We start from the raw sequence: 20,515 nt of genomic DNA, 5'->3' as shown, positions 1-20,515 counted from the left end.
ATAATATTGCAATAGTGTTACTATTGCATTGAATGCACCTACAGTGAAATTTATCCCAGGACAGGGCATGCAGAAAACAATACAAGACTGTGTCTCGGGCAACCACAGGTGCCTTAAAACCCACAGAGACTAAGGAACTGGGTTATCCAGTTAATGTTTCAGGTAGTGATGGATTATGCATTGCACATTTATCGTAAGTAAAGTCCCTGAGTTTCTGCTGGTCTGCATAATCGGCTGTAATAAATTATCAAAGAGCCAGCCGCCCCCATTCCTAAACTGCATTAATGCTTGTGCAGTCCGTCAATGTCTCTGTCCATTGCTGTGAATAATTGAGTGCAGTGACACAGGCTGGAACCTTGCTAATAGTTAAAATGCTTTCAAATTAAAGCAAGTAATGGAGGGAACAAAGAAGACCGACTGCAAACCATGTCCATAGGTGGGTCATTTGGAGCTTTATTCCTGTTGCTGGAAGTTCGAATAGCCCTCCATATACATTCCCCAACTTTCTGACATCCCCCAAAATCAAACCAAAACAACTTCTGCTTTGTAAAGGCTCTTGGATAAAGCCAATGTTGATTTGATCCCAGCTTTTCTTTTCTTCTGACATTCATTTTCGTATTGCATTTCTTTACTGTTGCTTCCATTCTTCAGTGTTCTGGAGGAAACTTTCAAAGCACCATACAGGAGAATCCTGAGAATGATGTTACTTCAAGCATTAATTTTGTGGGAATATTCCCTGAAAAGCACAGCCCACTGAAAACTGAATCCAGGTTTTTAGAGAACTTGAGTTCTGACTGATCTTAGTGCTTAAAACCACAGGAAATCCTCTCCCATAGTATGCAACCACAGAGCAATTTCTTGCTCAGGCAAATACCAGATGGCAAGAGTCCATGCTGGCATGAAGGATTTCCTCAGCTTTATAGCACTTTATAGGATGCTTTTCATTCATGGCTTTCAAAGCACTTTACTCCACTGAGAAAGTGTCATCTCCATTCTTCAGGGAAATTGCAGTGTAAAGAGATTTAGTACGGTTGGCCAAAAATATTCTGTCAAAACTGTTTTTCGATGGAAAATTTGTTTTTTGACAGAATGAACCTTTTGGTGAAGTGTCACCTTTCTCTGGAAATGTTTGATTTTTTTCATCAAACAGGTACCCCAAAACTGAAAAGTGTGTTGTTTTTGGCTGAAAACTGAATGGAGTTTAGTTGCAACATGTCCCCATTCTCCTCCCTGGGCTGGGCTCTTCAGCTAAACTTCATCTTCTGTGATGAACTGTGGCCATGGGCCTTACCTGATGTACTGCCTTCCCTCGAGCAAAGGGTGTGATTCATCATGAGAAATGTAGTCGGATCAGGGAGCCTGGCCTATAGAGGAGAATGGGAGCATGGGACACCCAAACTGTAACTCTCATGAGGCACAGCCCCTGCATTTCCACACTGAATATTTCATTTTCCATCTGAAAGATTTTGGTTTTTGATTTTTGGCCAAAAAGTCAAAATTTTCAGCAGAACTGAAACAGTTCTGCTCCAACCTCCTCCAATAGTTCCAACCAGTTCTATTATCAAGTGACTTTCCCAAGCCCAGTCAGGGGCAAATCTGTGAACAAAGCCTAGATCTCCTGTCTCCCAGTCCTTTGTCTTCGCCTCTCAATCACAGTGCCTCCAACTTCTGAATAATGTGGACATTGTTAGAAGAAACAGAAAAAGAAGATGTAAAAGACTGCTAATTGCTCCCCACACTCTGGCATTGGTAATAAACAGGTCATATAGAATGTGCCTGTCTGAGCCAAATGGGCAGCCTCTGCCCACTGCTCTGAAAGCAGGGTTACAGCTGACCATTTAAAATGTGTATCAGACTTGCTGATCCATCAGCCTCCTTTTTGCAATATCCCCATAAGTCTCCTGAGGTACAGTCACCCTCGCACACAATATGATCATTGACACAGTTGGTGCAGTTAGTTGGAAAGACCCAGTACTAATGTTAATAAAAATTCTGACAAGAATAATGAAAAACCTGCCCGTTGCAATACAAAATATTGCTCTTCTGGGAAATTAAAGGTTTTATTCTATGGTGGTATCCATGACGTATACCCACCTACACCCATGTTGCACAGGAAGACAACAACAAAACCCTAAAGCCTATGTGAATACATTTTCCCCAACCTGGGACTCAGTTTAACCGTGCCCACGTTGACAGGAATCACCATGGCTAAGCATCTCATTACATTACGCACAAGATACTATCAGTATCTAAATAACAGGCCACGGCAGCTGGAGCACTGGAAATTGAAGCTGTTACCTCTTGATTGGAAAGGGCAGCAGCTCCAAGGCATGGTCTCACCTGTGGACGGCTGGCTCTCCTTGGATAGCAGCAATTTCTGTTGCTTGAGCTGCAAGTCCCTTTATGGATACTTCAACGAGAAATCTCATTTTGTTTTATCAGGAACAATCCAAGATAAAATGAGGCAAGTAGTGAAAAATAAAGCCCAAAGCATTTCCACCCTTAATGTCAGAGATCCTCCATCAAGCTGTGATTTTCCACAATCTATCCTGCAAAACAGCATGTGATAACTATATCAGGTCACTGAAAAATGGGACTAAACTTTCAATATCTTCCTCCCAGGGATCTCATAAAGCAGGCTGATTGGGACACCTCTCAATGAATGTGCCTCCCTTGGCACTGCCATTGTATTATATAGCTGAGGCCATTGATATGATGTTATATACTGAGGGCTCTTTGCTAGCGTCTAGCTCTCCAGATGTGGTACAGAGTCTCCTTTGACATGTTTTCCTCATCAATTTCAGTTGCAACTCTGCAGTCCCTCTCTCTTGCCCCATACACCAGAATCTGTCTATATACATGCTCAGATGATACCACAGTGGAAGGTGCCTTAGAAAAACCTCAGCTAGATGGGTCACAGTGACCTTGGGTATAGCAAAACTCCTCTTGTGGCAAAGTAGAATGAAAGCCCTGACTTATTTCAATGCATTATAGTGTGCAGACATCTACTTATAGCTGGATGAGACCTCTGCCTGCCATGTAAGTCTTCTGTGGGGATAAAAAATTACTTCTCTGTGAGCCCTATCCTGAAAAAGTGAGCAAACCCCAGTTAAAGGAGTAGCATGAAAATGTGCTAAAGCACAGCAGGGCTGAAGGGATGGATCCCCATCCCAATGTCGATCATAGGGCCTGGTATACGTGTCCAGCCAGCTTGCTGATGGCTAGTGCTGGGTGTTAGGCTATGGGAGTCTAATACTGAGTGCGTGATACTTTAGAGAGGCAAATGACTAAATGTCCTGCCCTGTGAAGATTATACTCTACATAGGCATGGGTGCAGTTCTCATCTGTCCCCTCCATAAGGTAGATCCATATTGTCTTTGGACCACGTGGCCATTTCTCATTCATGGCCGTTTCTCATTCATTTCTCCCCGCTCCATTTCCCTGGAAGGAGACAGCATGGCTATCACTTTCCCAGCATGCAGAGTGGGTGTACTGTTTCCCAGATAGGTTCTCTGCTGCTTTGCTCCCCTTCCCTCCCCAAGCCAATAGAAACACATCACTTCCACTGTTTTAGGCCCTTATGCACCCATTTAAAATTCCTGATGATTTCACCCTATAAAGAGGGTTCACGTGTGCATGGGTCTGTGACTGTCCATATTTACCATAGCATACAATTTTTTAATGGTTTGTGTTTAGCTACAAATGGTTTGGGTAAGCTACAGCGAGTGTCCAGATCATGGACAACAGAGCTAAGACCCGTGAAGTCCTGTAACGCAGCCAGCCTAATTGCTGATACAGGGTGCTGCCTACGAGGAGTTGTCAGTGCAGTCTTTACTTGAGCAAAGTTTGATGCCTATGATCCAGATGGTCTGTTTCAAGTACTAGTGCTAAACTGTACATCAGGAACCTGCTGGGATTGTGAGTAATCAGGCTTATGAATTAATTTAGCTAGGAAAAAATAAACGACGCAAAGTAAGAACCTATTAGAAGGGAATTGCAGGTATGCATTCTCCCTTAACAAGAGAATGCGATCACAGGTGTATTTCATAATGGACTCTGCTCATCACTTCATTACACAAAAGCTATCAGCCCCATTTAGTGTAATGAAGTTTCACTATTCACTTCACCCTTTAGCAGCCCTCTGGAAATTCGGTTTCTTGTAAAGCTGTGTGCTTTATCTGGGGGCTAGCAAGGGTATAAAGAAGTAGTTAGGAAAAATGCATTTTAAAGGGAAATTGTTAAGCTTAATGAGCCCCAAACTTGACTTTTGTCTCATTTTGTTCTCTTTGATTCTTACATGCGATTTCCCCCCCACCCCCCATGCTCTCTTTTCTATAAACAGTGCCAGCTACCCAGTCCTAAAATCTATCACACCACCACAGTAACCCTAGGACCACAAACTACTGGCCCTGGCTTAGTTCTCATGAGTCACACTGCAAAAATGAACTAAAGTCTAGCACTTATAAGCAGACCTCCTTATCAGCACAGATCTGAAAGTGATTTACAAGGATGAATAAACATAATTGTCTCCATTTTACAGGTGTTCAGAGAGGTTTACCTTTGCTAATACGGTGAGATAGTGGCACAGCTGGGAATAAGACCCAAATCTTCAGGCACTGTGTGCACTATCCACAGAACGATGGTGTCTCTCACACAAGCCACTGTGAGCATCTAGGGGGAATTCGAAATGGGTGGTAAGGTTTTAGTTCCAGCTTGCAAGGAGCGGTTATGAGGAACAGTGTGTTTGTTTTCATTTTAAATAATGTCGCATTTAAAGACCATTCGCTTATTCTGAGGCATGATTCCACTCACAGCTCTGTGAGCATTCAGGACAAACTTTGGATCATTTCCACCAGTGAATATGTTGCTTCACTGGGAACAAGGCAACATATCAACTTGGGCAAAAGCTTTCTTTTCTCCCTTTTGATTCCACGCAGAAAATTTTTGCCATTTTCCATGGTGAAGCCCAGTTTTGTTTAACAAATTGGCAGGGATTTAATCTCCCTCACTTTTATAGAAACCAGATAGAGAGTGGGCAAGATTCAGAACTGGTGTAACTGGGTGCAACAAGAACAATGCTGGAGTAAATGGTGTGTATGTGGACACACTAACTCTGAATTTTACTGCTACCATTTATATTACAGTAGCATCTGCAGGCCCCAACTGAGATCAAGGTCCCATTGTGGTAGGTGCTGTACAAACACAGAGTAAGACATAATCCCTGTCCCAAATTGCTTACAGTTCAAATACACAAGACAGACAAAGGGTAGGATGGGAAACAGGGTCAGAGAGAGGTGACGTGACTTGCCCGAGATCACACAGCTAGTCAGTGGTAGAGCTGGGAATAAAATTCAGCTCTCCTGACTCCCAGTCCAGTGTTCTGTCTACCAGATCATGTTGCCCTTCTCCATTTGGCTATTGATGGAATTCAGAAAAGGGCTAGATAATTTTAGATCCAATATTTAGTGGCTGTTTAGGCTTAGGTAATAAGAGTTATAAAAACTCATTCTTCAGGATGTAAGATGATGATCTTGTGGTCAAGGCAGCAGACTATGGATTCTGCTCCTGGCTTTGCCCTAGACTTCCTGTGTTCAGGTCTGGACATGTGGTTCTGGCTCTCCACTGGCAATGCTGAACAGATGCTCTTGAAATGCTAGTTGGCATTACCGAATGCAATTCTTTTTGTCTTTGCAGTTCTATCCCTGTGGAGGACCCTGACCAGGACAAATTGAATAGCCAACAAGATTCAGTGGAGACAACTAGTGAAGAGCCTTCTTTAGTGCCCAAGGGGGAAGATACTCCCCGCTCAAAGCTAAAGATGTAAGTCCAGGGAAGGCTGCCCCTGAAAAAGCCAGGAATTAGCTGAAACGTCTGCAGGTGTTCCCTATTAGCTGCCCTCAGTTAAAGACTTTTTTTAAATCAAGGGTTTGGTCTTTAGAGAAAGAAGAAGCATGGGAGTGACTTATTTTGCAGGCCTCCTGGGCTTTCTGCTAGCTCCTCTCTAACCCTGATTGTAAACGACATCTTTTTTTAAAATTGGTGCAGAGAGAAGCTAAGGAAAGGATTGGTGTCTTTTTAGCTTAGGATGCCATTTCTCTCCCTCCACAACTTGCTGCAGCGGGAGTGGCGAGTTTAATGGAAAAGGTGACTCTGTGTAATCTGACCTTTCCTTAAAAGTGCTGTAGGGAATGTGGTGATGCACAGAGATCCTCAGGAAAACATGCCATTTGTTTTTGTGCCTGCACCCCTATGTTAGTGAAGAGGAACTTTTAAACACTCCTTGTTTGGAGTGAGGAGGGACTAGATGGGGGTCTCTCCTCTGCCTCACCCTTCACCCACTGATTCCATTTGGATCTCATGCCACCGTGTGATACCTCTTGGTAGCTGCTGACTTTAGCACAGTGACCATGGAACTGAGCTCAAGTCAGTAGAAGATTTGCTTGTGAGAGGCATCATATACATATGAGAGTTTTGGAAGGACAGAGCTGTATTCTGCCACTGGGCTCAGTTAAGCCCTCACTTGCTCTCATTGAAGTAAATGGGGCTGCGTTGCATGAAGAACTGGGTTCATTGATTTCATGGTACTTTCAGCACCTAAACATGGGCTTCAACCATGTTACCTAAAGGAGAACCCTTCTAGTTGTGAAATAGTAGGAGGTTCCATAATCACTAGAACTAACCAGTGGAGTGAGACATTATCTCGTGCATTAGGCCAGTGAATTATCTCAGATACTATGATGATGTGCACCCTAGAATTGTGATGGCTGATACTGATGACAGGGTGGATGTGGGGATCAGTTATGGCTGATGAAGTTTTTCCCACTATTTCAAAGGTGCTGAATGCTCCGACAAGCTATCTTGGTGTTCCAAATTAATTTTCCATCAGTGGCTTCCATAACTACGATTGCCCAAATTCAAGTCAACCCAAAATTTGTTTTATTTGAGGTCTCAACATAATTTCCATACCTGTCCATCACTCAACTGCCTCAGCATTTAGCATAAATGATATGTGTTCTGCTTAGGAGAAGCCCAGCAGTGGAGTTAACAAGGGGTAAAACAGGTCAGGTGTGAGGCACGCTGGCAGACTGGTGTAGAGTTCTGAAGATTGCAACAGGGGATATGTGGGGCTATGTGCCATGATGCTGAGATGCATTTACCGAGCTATGGGTGGGTGAGGAGAGCCTACGCATAAGTGGGGGAGGCCCCTTGATCCTGTACTTCAGCTGACCAGGACATCACCTCTTAGATGTTGGACTCTTAGATTTTCTTGTTCTGATGAGTCAGTACTGATTACATCAGTCAAGTTACTGTAGTCAGTATTAAAACAGGACTGACCAACAGACTGGACATTCACTCCCGGGGAATTTAAAAACATGCTTTTCTAAAAGGAGTAAAATAGCATTGTCTTGTGGAAAGCCACTTGCAAATTAATTCTTTTTAAATTAATGACACAGTTTTTAGTACTTCCACAATAAGGGGGAGAAGGGAATCTGATTTTGTGCCTCTGAAGCCTCTAATAAGTTAAGTGATGTGTCTAGAGAAACATCCCCCTCATCTGTAGAGTTCAAGTTTTAGAGGAGTGCTGTCTAAACTTTTAGGCACCCTAAATATGTAGAACTTTTTGCAATCATCATAATCCTTGGTAAGGGCGAGAAATTGTTTAGAGTGGCCCATAGGATTTAACGAGGAGCAGTGGGAGGAAACTGAAAAAATAATATGTAGGGTGATTATTAGTAAAAGTATCTTCACAGTGAGGTCTCAGACTGTAGGATAATATGCCTGGGATAGAAACTCCATCCCTCAAGTTGTTTAGAACTAGCCTAGACAAAGCAATTGACTGTACACTCCAGAAAATGGTTCTGGATGGACAGGTGAATATTATCACACAGTAGGCCACTCCCAACTCTAAATTTCTGTGGGTCAGATTCCACTCTGACATATGTCTGTGAATCTCCCACTGGACACAATGGGAATCTGCCCATGAATATACATAAGGACAGAATGTAGCCCAAAGAACCTATCAAAGCCTAAAATGAGACCTTAGATAGAGGCTGAATTCTGCTCTAAGGGCATGTCTACACTGCCCTGCAGTTTGGACTGTGAGGGTGTGAATAGCAGCATGCACCAAAATGCTGCACTGTAACTCCCCCATGTGGATGCTGTGGGCTCATATTTACATATCCCTAGTTCACGCTAATGTCCTTCTCCTCAGTTGGGACTAATTGATTTGACAGGAGTTTCTCTGGTGTAACAGAGAGCTAAATTCAACCTTATGTTGCTGCTTTGGTTTGGTTTGTTGCACTTTGCTCCAACCCCCACAGTTAAGACTAATCTAGTCCTCTCCTGTTTTCTAATCAGAACCCCAATGGGTGGAGTAGGAGTGTGGGGTCAGGTCAAATAAGACATAATTAGGACTGTCTTGGGCATTTAAATGAGTTAGCCCATTTCTAAGGAGGCTGTTTTAATAGGTATCATATCTTTATATTGCTGAACTGTGCTTTTCCTAACACGGCTTTATTTTTCCCATATGAAATATTTAGGATCTGATTTATAGATACCTTCCCTCAAACTACAAGACAACTCAACCCCCTTTACCCTCTCTGTATTTTCCTTACTAGATTAAAGACTTTGACAGCCATGAAGTGCATCTTTTCAATGCAGCAGCAGCAGAAGCAGAAGAAAAACCTAAAACCTCAAATAGCACAAGCAAAAGACAACAGAAGAACCAGTGAGGCTAGAAAATAGACACCCCAGGCATCTACTTCACACAGAGATACCTGTCCATAGCTACATCTTTCTAAACCTACTCTGCCATTTTGTCCAATCTGTTATATTTTGATTGTTAGTAACAGGAAATATTTACTTTTAAAATCTCAATATAAAATTGCAGTCAGCAAATGCTTCTTGGTTTGCTTGGTCTTGTTTTCCTCACTTAAAGAAGGTTCCTCCCCATGTACACTGACCCCAGTGATTGCACAATGCCTGGAGAATTCCAGCTCGACAGAAGAACCAGAGAGAAACCAAATCATTGAGGATTCATGTGAACTAAGTGTCTGCTTTAACAAGTGTCCAAAGACATCCTAGAATGTCTTTGCAATGGAGGTAGGGGAATAAGCTAACACTGAACAAGTCCAGGTGAGCCAGGAACATAGAGGAATCTCTGCGGTAAGCTTGTTGGAGTATCTGCATTTTCGAGGGCTTGCCATAAAGGTGCAAGAAGCAGAAAAGGGAGGATAACAGCCTGTTTAGGTAATACTCTGGCAACCAGTATGATAGTACACTCAGTTCTATATGACTGGAGTGGCCCAGGACTGGGATAAACAAGAGATGCTGGCAAGCAGTACTGAGGTGCCCTGGCAGAGTTGTGAGAAGGGGGCTCTCCAAAATAAATAGGAATAAAGCAGGTCGGGATAGAGGGATTTTGACAGAGCTGTGGGGGTGACCCCACAATTGGAAAAGAACTGATACAGGTCAGGATGAAGGCATATTGGCAAAGATACTTCAGTGCATCTCCAGGCAACCCCAACCAGTGGGCTCCTGCCATGTGGTGCTCTGGTCAGAATTAAAGCTGCCACCCACCCCCTGAAATAGGATTCCAATCCAGTGCAACAGCCCCTGTGTCTGTCAGGAGGACATTTCACATCCCTTTGCCAGCAGGAGTGAATCTGCCCCATTGTCTGCAGATAAAAGAGGAAGGACATCAGGGAAGAGCTCCCAGCTGATTGGAGGTGGAATTTATCTAACGTTAAACACATAACAAAACTGCACTGGCATAATGCCCTTGTTTTTAAATACATATGGAGAGCTACCTACCAACGACATTTAATGAGAAAAGGTGGGTGAGGTAATATCTTTCACTGGACCAACTTCTGTTAGTCAGGGAAACAAGCTTCTGAGCTTATATGAACCTGAAGAAGAGTCTCTCTAATATCCTGGGACAGACCCAGCTACAACACAACTGCGGTGGTATTTAAGGCAGGCTTCTTTCCTCATCAGAACGTATAGGTAGGCTTTTCTCCAGCACATTTAATCAAACTCACTTGGCTTCCAGGGGCACAGCAGTCTCAAAGAAGCCAGCTCAGAGTCAGCCACTGCAATAGCTGTAGATGCCAATGTTTCTTTAGCAATATTTGTTGTTTGCTTTTTATTGATACATTTGTTATCAACATCTGTCCAGACAATGGGTGGTAGAAAAATTTTGGCTCTTTCATTTAAGCACATAGTCTGGCATGCACTTCAGCAATTGGCTTTGTATATGTATAAAAAAAAATCCACCCTCATCTCATCCTCTCACATCCTTTTGAGATGATACCTATTTTTAGGGGTGTCCATCTCTCTTTGCCATCCCATGAGCTCTTGTCTTATTGGACTTGAATTGTCCAGTAAGTCATCACCAATTACACAGATTTGGATTTTCCTCTTGTATTAAAGTATCCCTTCAGGGCTCCCAACTATTGTCCATTTGTCTAGGAGCCAAAGGAGTAAGAGGGTATCCTCAAGCAGTGGGAGGCACCTCTACTTTAAAAGAAGGAATGGGTGAAACAAAATGAACATGATCACTGTCTAACTATAAGAAAAGTAAAAGAGGTTAAGATTTTCATAGGCTAAGGGATTTAGATTTCAGAAGTCTTGAACAGATATTGTACCTTTGGGTCAGTTTGATTAATGAACCTAGCTGAATAGCAAAAATTGAAAATCATCTTGCAATGAATGCATGTGCTGCAGACAGACAATTTCTGTATAAACTGCACACCCACCCATGTGGGGAACTGAGCCCAGAACCTCAGCCTTAGTGCCAAAAAACACGGCCTTCTGCCACTTGAGATCTCCTTCAGCTAGTAGCAGTAGCAGAACTCTTATCTTCTCTCTGTGGCAGACAGTGGAGATCAATATTTCTCATTCATTCATACACCCATACAGAGTATTTCAGTATTTCTTTCTTTCATCACATTTTTTAGTGTAACATTTTTCTGTCGACCATTAAGGACATCCGTCATTATATTTAAAGGGACATTACCACAATTCAGATTTTGGATTTTTAAACAGTGTTTTATACAAATTGGCTAACATACAGCAATTTGGATATCTCTGAAGAACTGTGTAAGTTGTAAATATTATCTAATGTAGTATACTAAGACCTAATCTGCTTAGAACATTTTTGTTTCATTTAAACATTCGCACACATCATTTGCAACTCAAAAGAGTATCAGAATTGCCTTAGGGCTGCTGAAAAACCTAAAAGTGAAACCGATTATGACTGGGAAATGAAATTGATCCACTTAGTTTTACTGTCCAAGTTAAATGAAGTGTAAGTGGGGGAGGTGCAGGAAGGAAACAATAACAGTGAAGAAAACAAATTAGAATTTTTAAAATTCTTTCATCTTTCTGTTACTGGTATCACAGATAAAGCTTTTTCTGTTACATTTCTAGGTCTAGAATTTGCCCTGATTTACACTGTAATTTCTGTTCTCATGATGTCCCTTTAATTTGTTCACTTAAAGGTAACTGAAAAAAGCTAATGACTAGAACTGGGTGTGAGTGCACTGCTAAAGCACAGATGCATGTGGTGGGGAGAGCAAGAGAGTTATGTGCTCCCCAGGAAGGGCCCCATCCTTACCAGTGCTGAGCACCTCCTGGAAGGTGCTGAATACCCTCAACTGCCTTGGCGAGTTGAGAATGCGCAGCTCCTCACAGGATGGGGACCCAACCTTGAGTACTTGGGAGACACCTCTGTGTTTCAGTAATTGAAGGGGAGTGCAGGGCTGAAGAGTCTCCCCTGCCAGCAGCTTGTTGCGTTGATTTTATTCTTGACTTCATTTGATTATTTCCCTGTCGTGTTTTGTTAGTGTCAGCAAGGAAGAAAATCAGTGCCATGAACTATCCATCAGACTTACAAGTTGCCCTCCAAGCCATAATGCCTAATTATTATCCAGCTGCTGCATGTATCCTGTGTGGATTGACAGTGCAGATGGGCACGAGAGTGAGATGTACTAAGCCATTGTCTGAAATGTGCTGTGACCTTTATTCCTTTGTTCACTTTTTTTCTTCTCTAGGAATAAAGATACCTCAGGAGCAAAACATGGATCTTTAAATAGCACAAAGGGTACAAATAAAAAGCCCCTGCCATGAGAAATGTGCTTGCCAAAAGAGCTTGTGAAGAGTGCACATTGCAACCATAGCGATCATGGATTAGAGTGCTGACCTTTTAAATGATAATATTCTATCAGCATAACATGATGTACAGCTGGGATGTCAGGGTTGCATTCCCATTATTGTTCCTTATTATGAAGCATATAATAATGTGTTGCACTAACATAGCACCTTTCAGCCGAGGATCGCAAAGCAATTTAGAAATAATTATTAGCCCCATTTTACAGATGGAGAAAATGAAGTAAACAGAGATTAAAATGCCCTGCACAAAGACACCCAGGATATGTTCACATTGCATGGTAAATCTGGGCTTACAATTGCTGGACTTGGGTGTCACAGACAGGCTAACACGGCCATACTGCACTACGAAGACCTTCTGATATGGGTCTGCAGCTTGATCTGCATCCACACTGCAAAATGACAGGACTTGGACCCGAGTTATAGCAGGACTCAAGCTGTGATCCACCCTCCTAGCGGGGTTCTAGGACCTAGGTCCTGAGTGCTTGCTGACCTGAGTCGGATTGACTTGTGTGTGGACGGAAGCACAGGCTTGGGCTCAAACCTGAGTCAGAGCCTGGACATAGCGTGCACTATAGACACACCCATCAAGACAAAGGTGAGATTTGAAGCCTGACTCCAAGTCACATGCTAGAATTACATAGCAATGCCACTTCTCTGGCTCATAATAGAAGAGAGTGAACCTCAACAGCTTTGGAGTTTTAGATAAGCATCAAAAGTTTGTACGTCCTTGTTCCATCTCAAACTGTGTCTCTTGGCTCCTCTTCTGTTCCTCAGTCTCTTTGAATGGGTCTTTTGTCTGCTTTTCTCCATACACAATTCACTTTGATGGCTCCTTTCATACCATCTCCCACTCCCACAGTGTGACAGATTTGCTTGTAAAAACATTTACAGTTGGAAAAGCAGATAAAATCAATGTGAACGTTTCCTCCGTCACTTTCTTCTGTCTCCGTTTCCTCTTTTAATTTTGACCTCAGCAACGGATGACAATAATAGTGTAAACATCTGGATTTTTTTTTCTACACCATAAGGTTCCCAAATGGAACCTTGAGAAGCACTGTGATTTCTGTGTCAGTGCATTCCCAATAGAAGGAGGGAAATGCTGTAAGGAAGGTGCTGACTGTAAACAGAGGTAACAAAACGGTGGTGACTGATCTTACATTTTCTGTGTGCTAAGAGTTTTAGTCTCCCCTGGTACTGTGTTGTAGTTTTATGATTCAGGATAATTGTTATGTGAAATTTTCCCTTTGAATTGTGACTCCAGCCCTACAGGTTCCTTGGGCTCTCTAGGGGTCAGTGAATAATTTCCAGAAGTCAGATATGTAAATGTGACCTAATAGTGTGGAGTGAGCTAAGCTTTCATTACTTCTTAGCCTTCCTCATACCAGAGCCAGGGCCAGGAGGCAGACTGGGATGGAACATCATTTGACTCTGTTTTGGTGATGCAGCCTTATGAGCCAGCATTACTTACAAGGGGTGAGTGAGGCATAATTGTTCAAACAAATGCTACAGGGGACTCCTATGGATGTTAATGGGTACCAGTGGGAAAGATTATACCTGTAATTTTCTGACTGCAGATTCTGAAAATTGGACATTTTTACCCAAGGGCACCACTACTGAGGAGAAGATACTAATGCAGATGGCATTAGGCATAAGTTAAGTAGGGTTGCCCATCTGGGGGATGTAGTACTGGGACCATCAGAGTCATGCAGGCCCAAACCTCCCTTCTTCAGCTGTAGAGCTTCTGCTTGCCCAAAATGGCATCATGTGCATCTGAGGCCTTTGATTCTCAGCTACATCTAAGAATAATTTTTGGAGTTCCTTAAAGCCAATGCAAAGGATTCTGGGGACCAGGTGAACATGACTGGAATAGAAACGGATGTCTTTGTGAGGGAAATGACACTGGGAAGGAACTTGTTATTTTGCTGAGCTGGACAAATTGATGGGGGACGAGAGGGGAAGCGGCTGGGATCAAGAGGCTCAGGTCCCCTCTTCACTTACCTCAGCTCCTGGGCCCTTTCTGGGAGCAGAAGTTTGAGCCCTTTCCTTGTTTTTGGAATGGGCCAGAGTTACTCCTCCTGACGCTCCTATTGGTGATCTTTAGTGGCTGCTTCCGTATCCATTCAATACAGATAGCAAGTTATCAAGATTGTGAGAACACGTATAAAATTCCTCTGCCAGCTCTCAGAGCTTTTTTTCTTCTTCACCTTTCAATAAAGCAGGCAAGTGCTGGATGCAATAGCTTCATAACAAAGTGCCCTCTGGAGCGTGTGATAAATTAATATGGGCCAGAAAACTGCCATAATTAAAACAACATTTTATTGCCGTAGCTGTCTATTTCTTCCCCATATTATCTAAGAGATGCTGTGTGATTTTACACAACTGATGCCTGTATTAATCCTGTGGGGCAGAGGAGGACAGAAAGGAATCTAGATGAATAGTTAAGATCACAAGGGAATAATTACCCTTTTGTTTATCATCTATCTATGATATTTTTGAGTCACTCACCATGGTATCTAGGCAGTATAATCACAATAGACCCAAGGGAAACAATCTACCCCACCATGCTCTTGGAGAACATAAAATCCTGGATTGCTACTACTAAACTCAGCCCTAAGATTTAATCTTTCTAAAGCAGTGAGCATGAAGATATTAGGCCTGATTCATGTCTCACTTGCAGTGATGAAAAACCAATTTAACTCCATTTAATTCAGTGGAGTTACACTGGGGTAAAACTGATGTGAGAGGAGAATCTAGCATCCCAGGACCTTTAAACAATAGCCCAATTATTTATCAAGGAACTACAGTCCCAAAGGGTGAAATTAATCTCTTCCCCTCACAAAGCCCAGGTAATCAGACTTCAGGCAATGAACTAGGCAGACATCAAGGGAATGGAATTCCCCAATACGGCACAGCCCCTCTGCAAGCTCATGGGCTGGAATAACAACTAGTGCCCATGCCCCTCTGTACCCCCTTCACGGAGGTTTTGGCTATTGGATCTATATAGTCACAGATCCTGTGGATCCCCTGAATTCCTGTCACAACCTCCTGCACCCACACTTTGTTCCAGCTTATCCAGAGTGCTGCTCTGGTGCACATTGGATATGGGTAATTCCTCAATGTACACCCAGCTTCAGCAGGACCAACAGTTGTCTGGATTGTCATCTCCAGGCATCTCCCTCCATCTGGAAACTGACAGCAGAGCCTCAACTCGGGCTGAGGCTTTGCTTCCGGGAAGTAAAATGAGGCAGACTCTCACCCACCACCCCTTGGGTTAGCCTTAAAGCTGTAGCTGCGCACTTTCCCATAGAATCATCTCTCACATGAAGAAAAAGCGCCCTCTCATCAGGGTGATTTCAAGTGAATTTTGTTGTATAGTTTCATAGTAGCTTCCTGAATCACAAGGATTGAAACAAGAGAGCTTTCGAGTCTGCCACAGCCTGCTGCCCTGAGAAAGGGATATCATCAGCCATGACGAAGACATGCTGCACCGTATCTCCCTACCAGAGACACTTACAATCTGTGCAACTCAGTGATGTGCTCTAGTAAGGGAACCCAGTGCCAGCTGGGAGAATGTAACTTATCTCAGCATGGGAAAATGTAACTTATCTCAGCAGCCTTAATCCATGTGGAACACATCCCAGCCATATATTCTGTAGACAGCCTGGATTATTTATACTGAAAATCTTTGGTGTGTAACAAATTCAAACTTCCATTTAGTACAACAGCATAAAAATCAATATATTTAGCGAGTGGCATGCACTCAACCGTGAGTGCCAACCTCAGGGCAGGCTGTCAAGAAGCAGGGCAGAGACCCCCAGGCTGGTTGTATGTTCTATAATTAGATTTTGCCAACCCATCAAGAGATGTGAACTCCTGAAGCCCTATAACAGTCTTACCACAGCGTCACAGCCAGTCCCTTTGGACACTCCAGTCTATCTTGCCACCCAAGCAAGCTGGACTTAGTTATAGTTGGTTGCTTCCTGTCTCAAGGGACCAGTCACTTAACCAACGTCATTGTCAATTTATACCCCATCTCTCACCAAAGACAATGCTTGTAGCCAATCCTGTAATAAACTAACTAAAGATTTATTAACTAGGAAAAATAAATGAGAGGAGTATTATAAAGTGAAAGCAAGAAAACACATATACACAAATGAGTTATAGTCTATGGCAGCGTTTCCCAAACTGTGTTCTGCAGAATGCTGGTGTTCCACACAATGTGAATAGGTGTTCCATGAAAGAATCTAGAATTAAATTTTGACTCTTGCACTTGATTTTTCTACTACTTTATATGCGCTTTCCAGCTAGAAATTGTTAGTTCAATTTATTTTAAATTTGTATTTTTGCTTTGTTTTATAAAATAAAATATATTTGAGCATAAATAACGCAATTTTTTATTTGAAAACCAGACGACTACAAAAATATATTTCAGTATTCCGTAATAGTCTAAAAAGTGTTCCATGGCCAAAAAAGTTTGGGAAACACTGGTCTATGGTTTTAAAAGGTGACAGAGTTCTAGTAATCTGTCAGCTCTGAATGGCTTTAGGACTAACCCAGGTTGACCCTGGGGAGCTCTGATTTTGTTTCATAGCTCTGGCCTTATGACAGTCCAAACAGCAAAGAGAGATGAAAAATTTTCTTGTCGGATGTTTTTATTTCCTTTGTCCAGAATTCAAGATAGTGGGACAATGCCTGTTGCACTACCCTCTTCATAAAAAGAAAAGGAGTACTAGTGGCACCTTAGAGACTCACCAATTTATTTGCTGTAGCTCACAAAAGCTTACGCTCAAATAAATTGGTTAGTCTCTAAGGTGCCACAAGTGCTCCTTTTCTTTTTGCGAATACAGACTAACACGGCTGCTACTCTGAAACCTACCGTCTTCATGCATGTGAAGAGGCAATTAACAAAGTCTTTGTATTGTGATGTCCGACAATGGCCCAGTTAGTTCTGATAGGCCTTCTTGATGGTTACAAGACAATCCCTCCTGACTGGGTTCACAGTTTCAGAACAAACATTTTTACAGGCCTAAAGAAAAAATGTAACTATTACCTTATAGCACATGATAACATATTATAAGTGAGATTAGCGCATGCAGCAATTTACAAGTCTTAACACATTTTTATAAATTCAATACCCATCTTAACAATACTAACAAACAGGTGAAACAGACTGGTTTGCAGCAGTGAATTTGTCAGTGCTCAGCGGAGGCCTAAAGCCTTGGCAGGAGTGGACACCTGTTCTGCCACAATCACAGACAACTGATATGCTCTGTGGGAATTTATAGTAATGGTGTCTGCTAATTAAAGCACAGGACCAGGGACCAAGAGGGCTAAACTCAGATTTTTAAAATTGTATACATTTTAAATTTGCATGTGCAGTTTTGCATAATTTGCATGTGCAGTTATCACAAATAGCCATGCAATTGCAGACATAAATAAAGCATACGTATAGCACTAAAAAAAACAGAGCCCCGCATTCACTCCATGTGAACTTGGGCAAGTCACTTAACGTCCCTGGGCCTCAGTTTCCCAATCTACAAAACAGGGATCATAAGAAGCTACGTCACAGGGCTGTTGCAAGGCTCAGTAATTAATGCCTTTAAAGCACTTTGATATGCTTGATGAAAGGCATAGAGAAACAAGAGCCATACTGTACACCCACTCTCCTGATTAAAAGATAACAAAGAACTGGCTTTCCAACCACTTTTAAACAGAATGCAGAGAATTCCAAAGGCTAACACCTGCAAGAAAATCTGAACAGCTCAGACAGTGAATGCACTCTTTTCTGTACACCTTCCTGGGTATGTTCTTCTAGTCCATTATTTAGGTGCCAGAATGAGTCAAGGTTTGCATATCTCATATCTGTGCTTGATGCTATAGGTCATCTCCTATACCATACACACACCCCATTTATAGCCATTCATTTACACCAGAAGCATTGCAATACGTAGTACCTTGTGACAGCTGTGAAGAAAGCTGTCCATCACCCCTGCAATGTAACAGCAACTTTGGAAGGCCAGGAATAGCCATATGAAGAAGTGAAATAACCAGGGTAAGGCTAATGGAGTTCCTACAGTCAAGATACAGCACATCTAGACGACTTCTGTTAGAGGGACCCCGTGTATATGTTCTGTTAAGAATTATGACTTCCCATACCGTGACACTAGACTTGACTGATTCTTGCTGTACAGTATGAAGGAGCACCTTCCAGATGACTGACCAAAACTAATTATTCATACATGTTTGAAAAAGCAAAGAAAGTGATGGTTCAAGGACAATAACACCCAATTACTGGATGTTCCCAGAGAGGTCCAGGACACTAATCCAATAGAAGAGGTTTGGTGCACAATGAAATCTCATCTGTGTATGTAAAATCATGTAAGGAGTTTAAAAAAAGCTCAATCAGAGTTACTGGATGCAATAAGGAAGGATGGAAAAAGTGGAGAGGTGGGGGAGATGTGTGGAAGAAATGTGGGCTAAACCCCCTCAGATTTACTGGCTGTAATAAGGCTAAAAAAACCCCAATTAATAGTGGACAGCTAAAGAAGATTCATTAATCACAGCCACATGGTTCTCTTAGCCTCAGCGGAGGAAACTGTTAGAAATTATAGATTGCAATGTTATCCTAAAGGCCACCCTTGCAATTGGCACCAAGTGCACCTGAGCAGAGATGCCCAAGATCGATGGGGCACAAAGACTCAATTATTATTTCAGCCCAGCAAGGGGTCCCTCCCAGTCTGGCAGGGCGGCACATTGCTGGGGTGCTGTGGGGAAGTTTTTATTGCTGCTGCTTAGGAAGACTGACACTTTTGACCACCACCACTAAGGCCCCAACTGAGCAAAGTAGCTATGCACTTGCTTCACTTGAAGAGTGTGTTTCTGTCCCATTGAAGTCAGTGGGCTTTAAGCCTGTGTTTAAATGTCTTTTGAATAGGGCTAGAGTTAAGCACATTAATTTTTAATTATTATTATTTGTATGGCAATAACGCCTAGGAGTGTGCTAGTCATGGACCAGGACCCCTTGTGCCAGGTGCTGTACAAATACAGAACAGACAGCCCCCAAAGAGCTTATGCTTAATATTAGCTTGTGTGTAAATGCTTTGCTGAAAGAACACCTAAATCATTCCTGACATACTGTATTATTGGGGGGGAGGGAAGGGGGAGAATCAACTGTAAGATGAAGTTGGTGAGATATTTTATTCATGCCAAACAAAACAGAATTCTAAGAATTCTGAACATCAGGGGAGTTTTCTAACTGCCTTCCAGTCAGACCGCACCCATCTTGTAACATAGGTACCGACTCTGTAGATGCTCCAGGGCTGGAGCACCCACTGAAAAAAAACAGTGGGTGCTCAGCACCCACTGGCAGCCCTGTGGGTCAGTGCCTCCCCCTCCCCCAGCGCCTCCCGCCCACTGATGGCCCCGCTGCTCAACACCTCCCCCTCCATCCCAGCACCTCCTGCCCACTGCGGATCAGCTGTTCTGCAGCATGCAGGAGGTGCTAGGAGGTGGGGGAGGAGCGGGGGCAGGAACAGGCGGGGAGGGAAGAGACAGGGTGGAGGGCGGGGGCTTGAAAGAAGGGATGGAGTGGAGGTAGTGCCTGGGGCAGAGGCGGGGTCGAGCACCCCCTGGATAGAGAGGAATTCGGCACCTCTCATAATAATAAATAGCCATATAACCCTAAGCCCAACGGAAAAGTTTCTGTTAATATTTAAAAACTCCAATCAAAACAACTGCTTTTAAATAGCCATTTTTTATTCCCCTGCTCTGTGTGCAACAAACATTTTTCAGGAATGAGAACCTGAAAGTGAACTGGAATATACACTAAAGTGAAGCTGACTTCATTGTGTTTCCTTTGCCACACTGAGAGAAGTATACAAAGCAAACAACAGGCACAAACCGTGAAAAGTAAATTGGGTTTTTAAAATTCTTGCAGCTGGTTACGTAGGTAAACTCATTTGTTATATGACTTAAATTGGCAGTGTCCCCTTAAAAAAAGGGGGCTGAAAATGCAGAAAGAACATACATTTGGAGTCCCATGTCTGTAACACTTTAAAGTAATGGTGACGCTAATGAATGCTAAATTACAGTGGAAATCCGATACAAGGATTCCTGGCACCTAGATTATAATGACAGGACTTCATAAGGCATAATGAATATACCATAGGAGTGAATAATGATTAGCTCATTATATTAAAATGTTACCTATTTTTCTCTATTAAGGAAACATTCATTCATTTGCTCTCCCAACAAAGCAAACACTTCAGGAGTCCCTGTTATTCTTTCTACAACGTTGTTTGGTTTGTCAGTGATAACCGTCTTCTTGGGAATTGTGATATATTGG

General features: G+C 42.6%; 1 protein-coding gene across 1 annotated transcript in view; it reads left to right on the top strand.

Annotated features, from left to right (window-relative positions):
• C7H3orf20 (chromosome 7 C3orf20 homolog) overlaps nucleotides 1-8,765 on the top strand; it is a 47,907-nt gene extending 39,142 nt beyond the window's left edge. The window contains exons 14-15 of the mRNA XM_074959685.1: nucleotides 5,695-5,820; nucleotides 8,619-8,765. Of these exons, the coding sequence (XP_074815786.1) occupies nucleotides 5,695-5,820; nucleotides 8,619-8,745 (253 nt within the window). The 3' untranslated portion in view covers nucleotides 8,746-8,765. The remainder of the gene's footprint in view (nucleotides 1-5,694; nucleotides 5,821-8,618) is intronic.
• The last annotated feature ends 11,750 nt before the right edge of the window (nucleotides 8,766-20,515 follow it).

The sequence above is a fragment of the Natator depressus genome, chromosome 7 (genome assembly GCF_965152275.1).
Source record: "Natator depressus isolate rNatDep1 chromosome 7, rNatDep2.hap1, whole genome shotgun sequence".
Taxonomy (NCBI): domain Eukaryota; kingdom Metazoa; phylum Chordata; order Testudines; family Cheloniidae; genus Natator; species Natator depressus.
The sequence above is the reverse complement of the archived record's forward strand: the minus strand, read 5'-3'. Positions and strand labels throughout refer to the sequence as shown.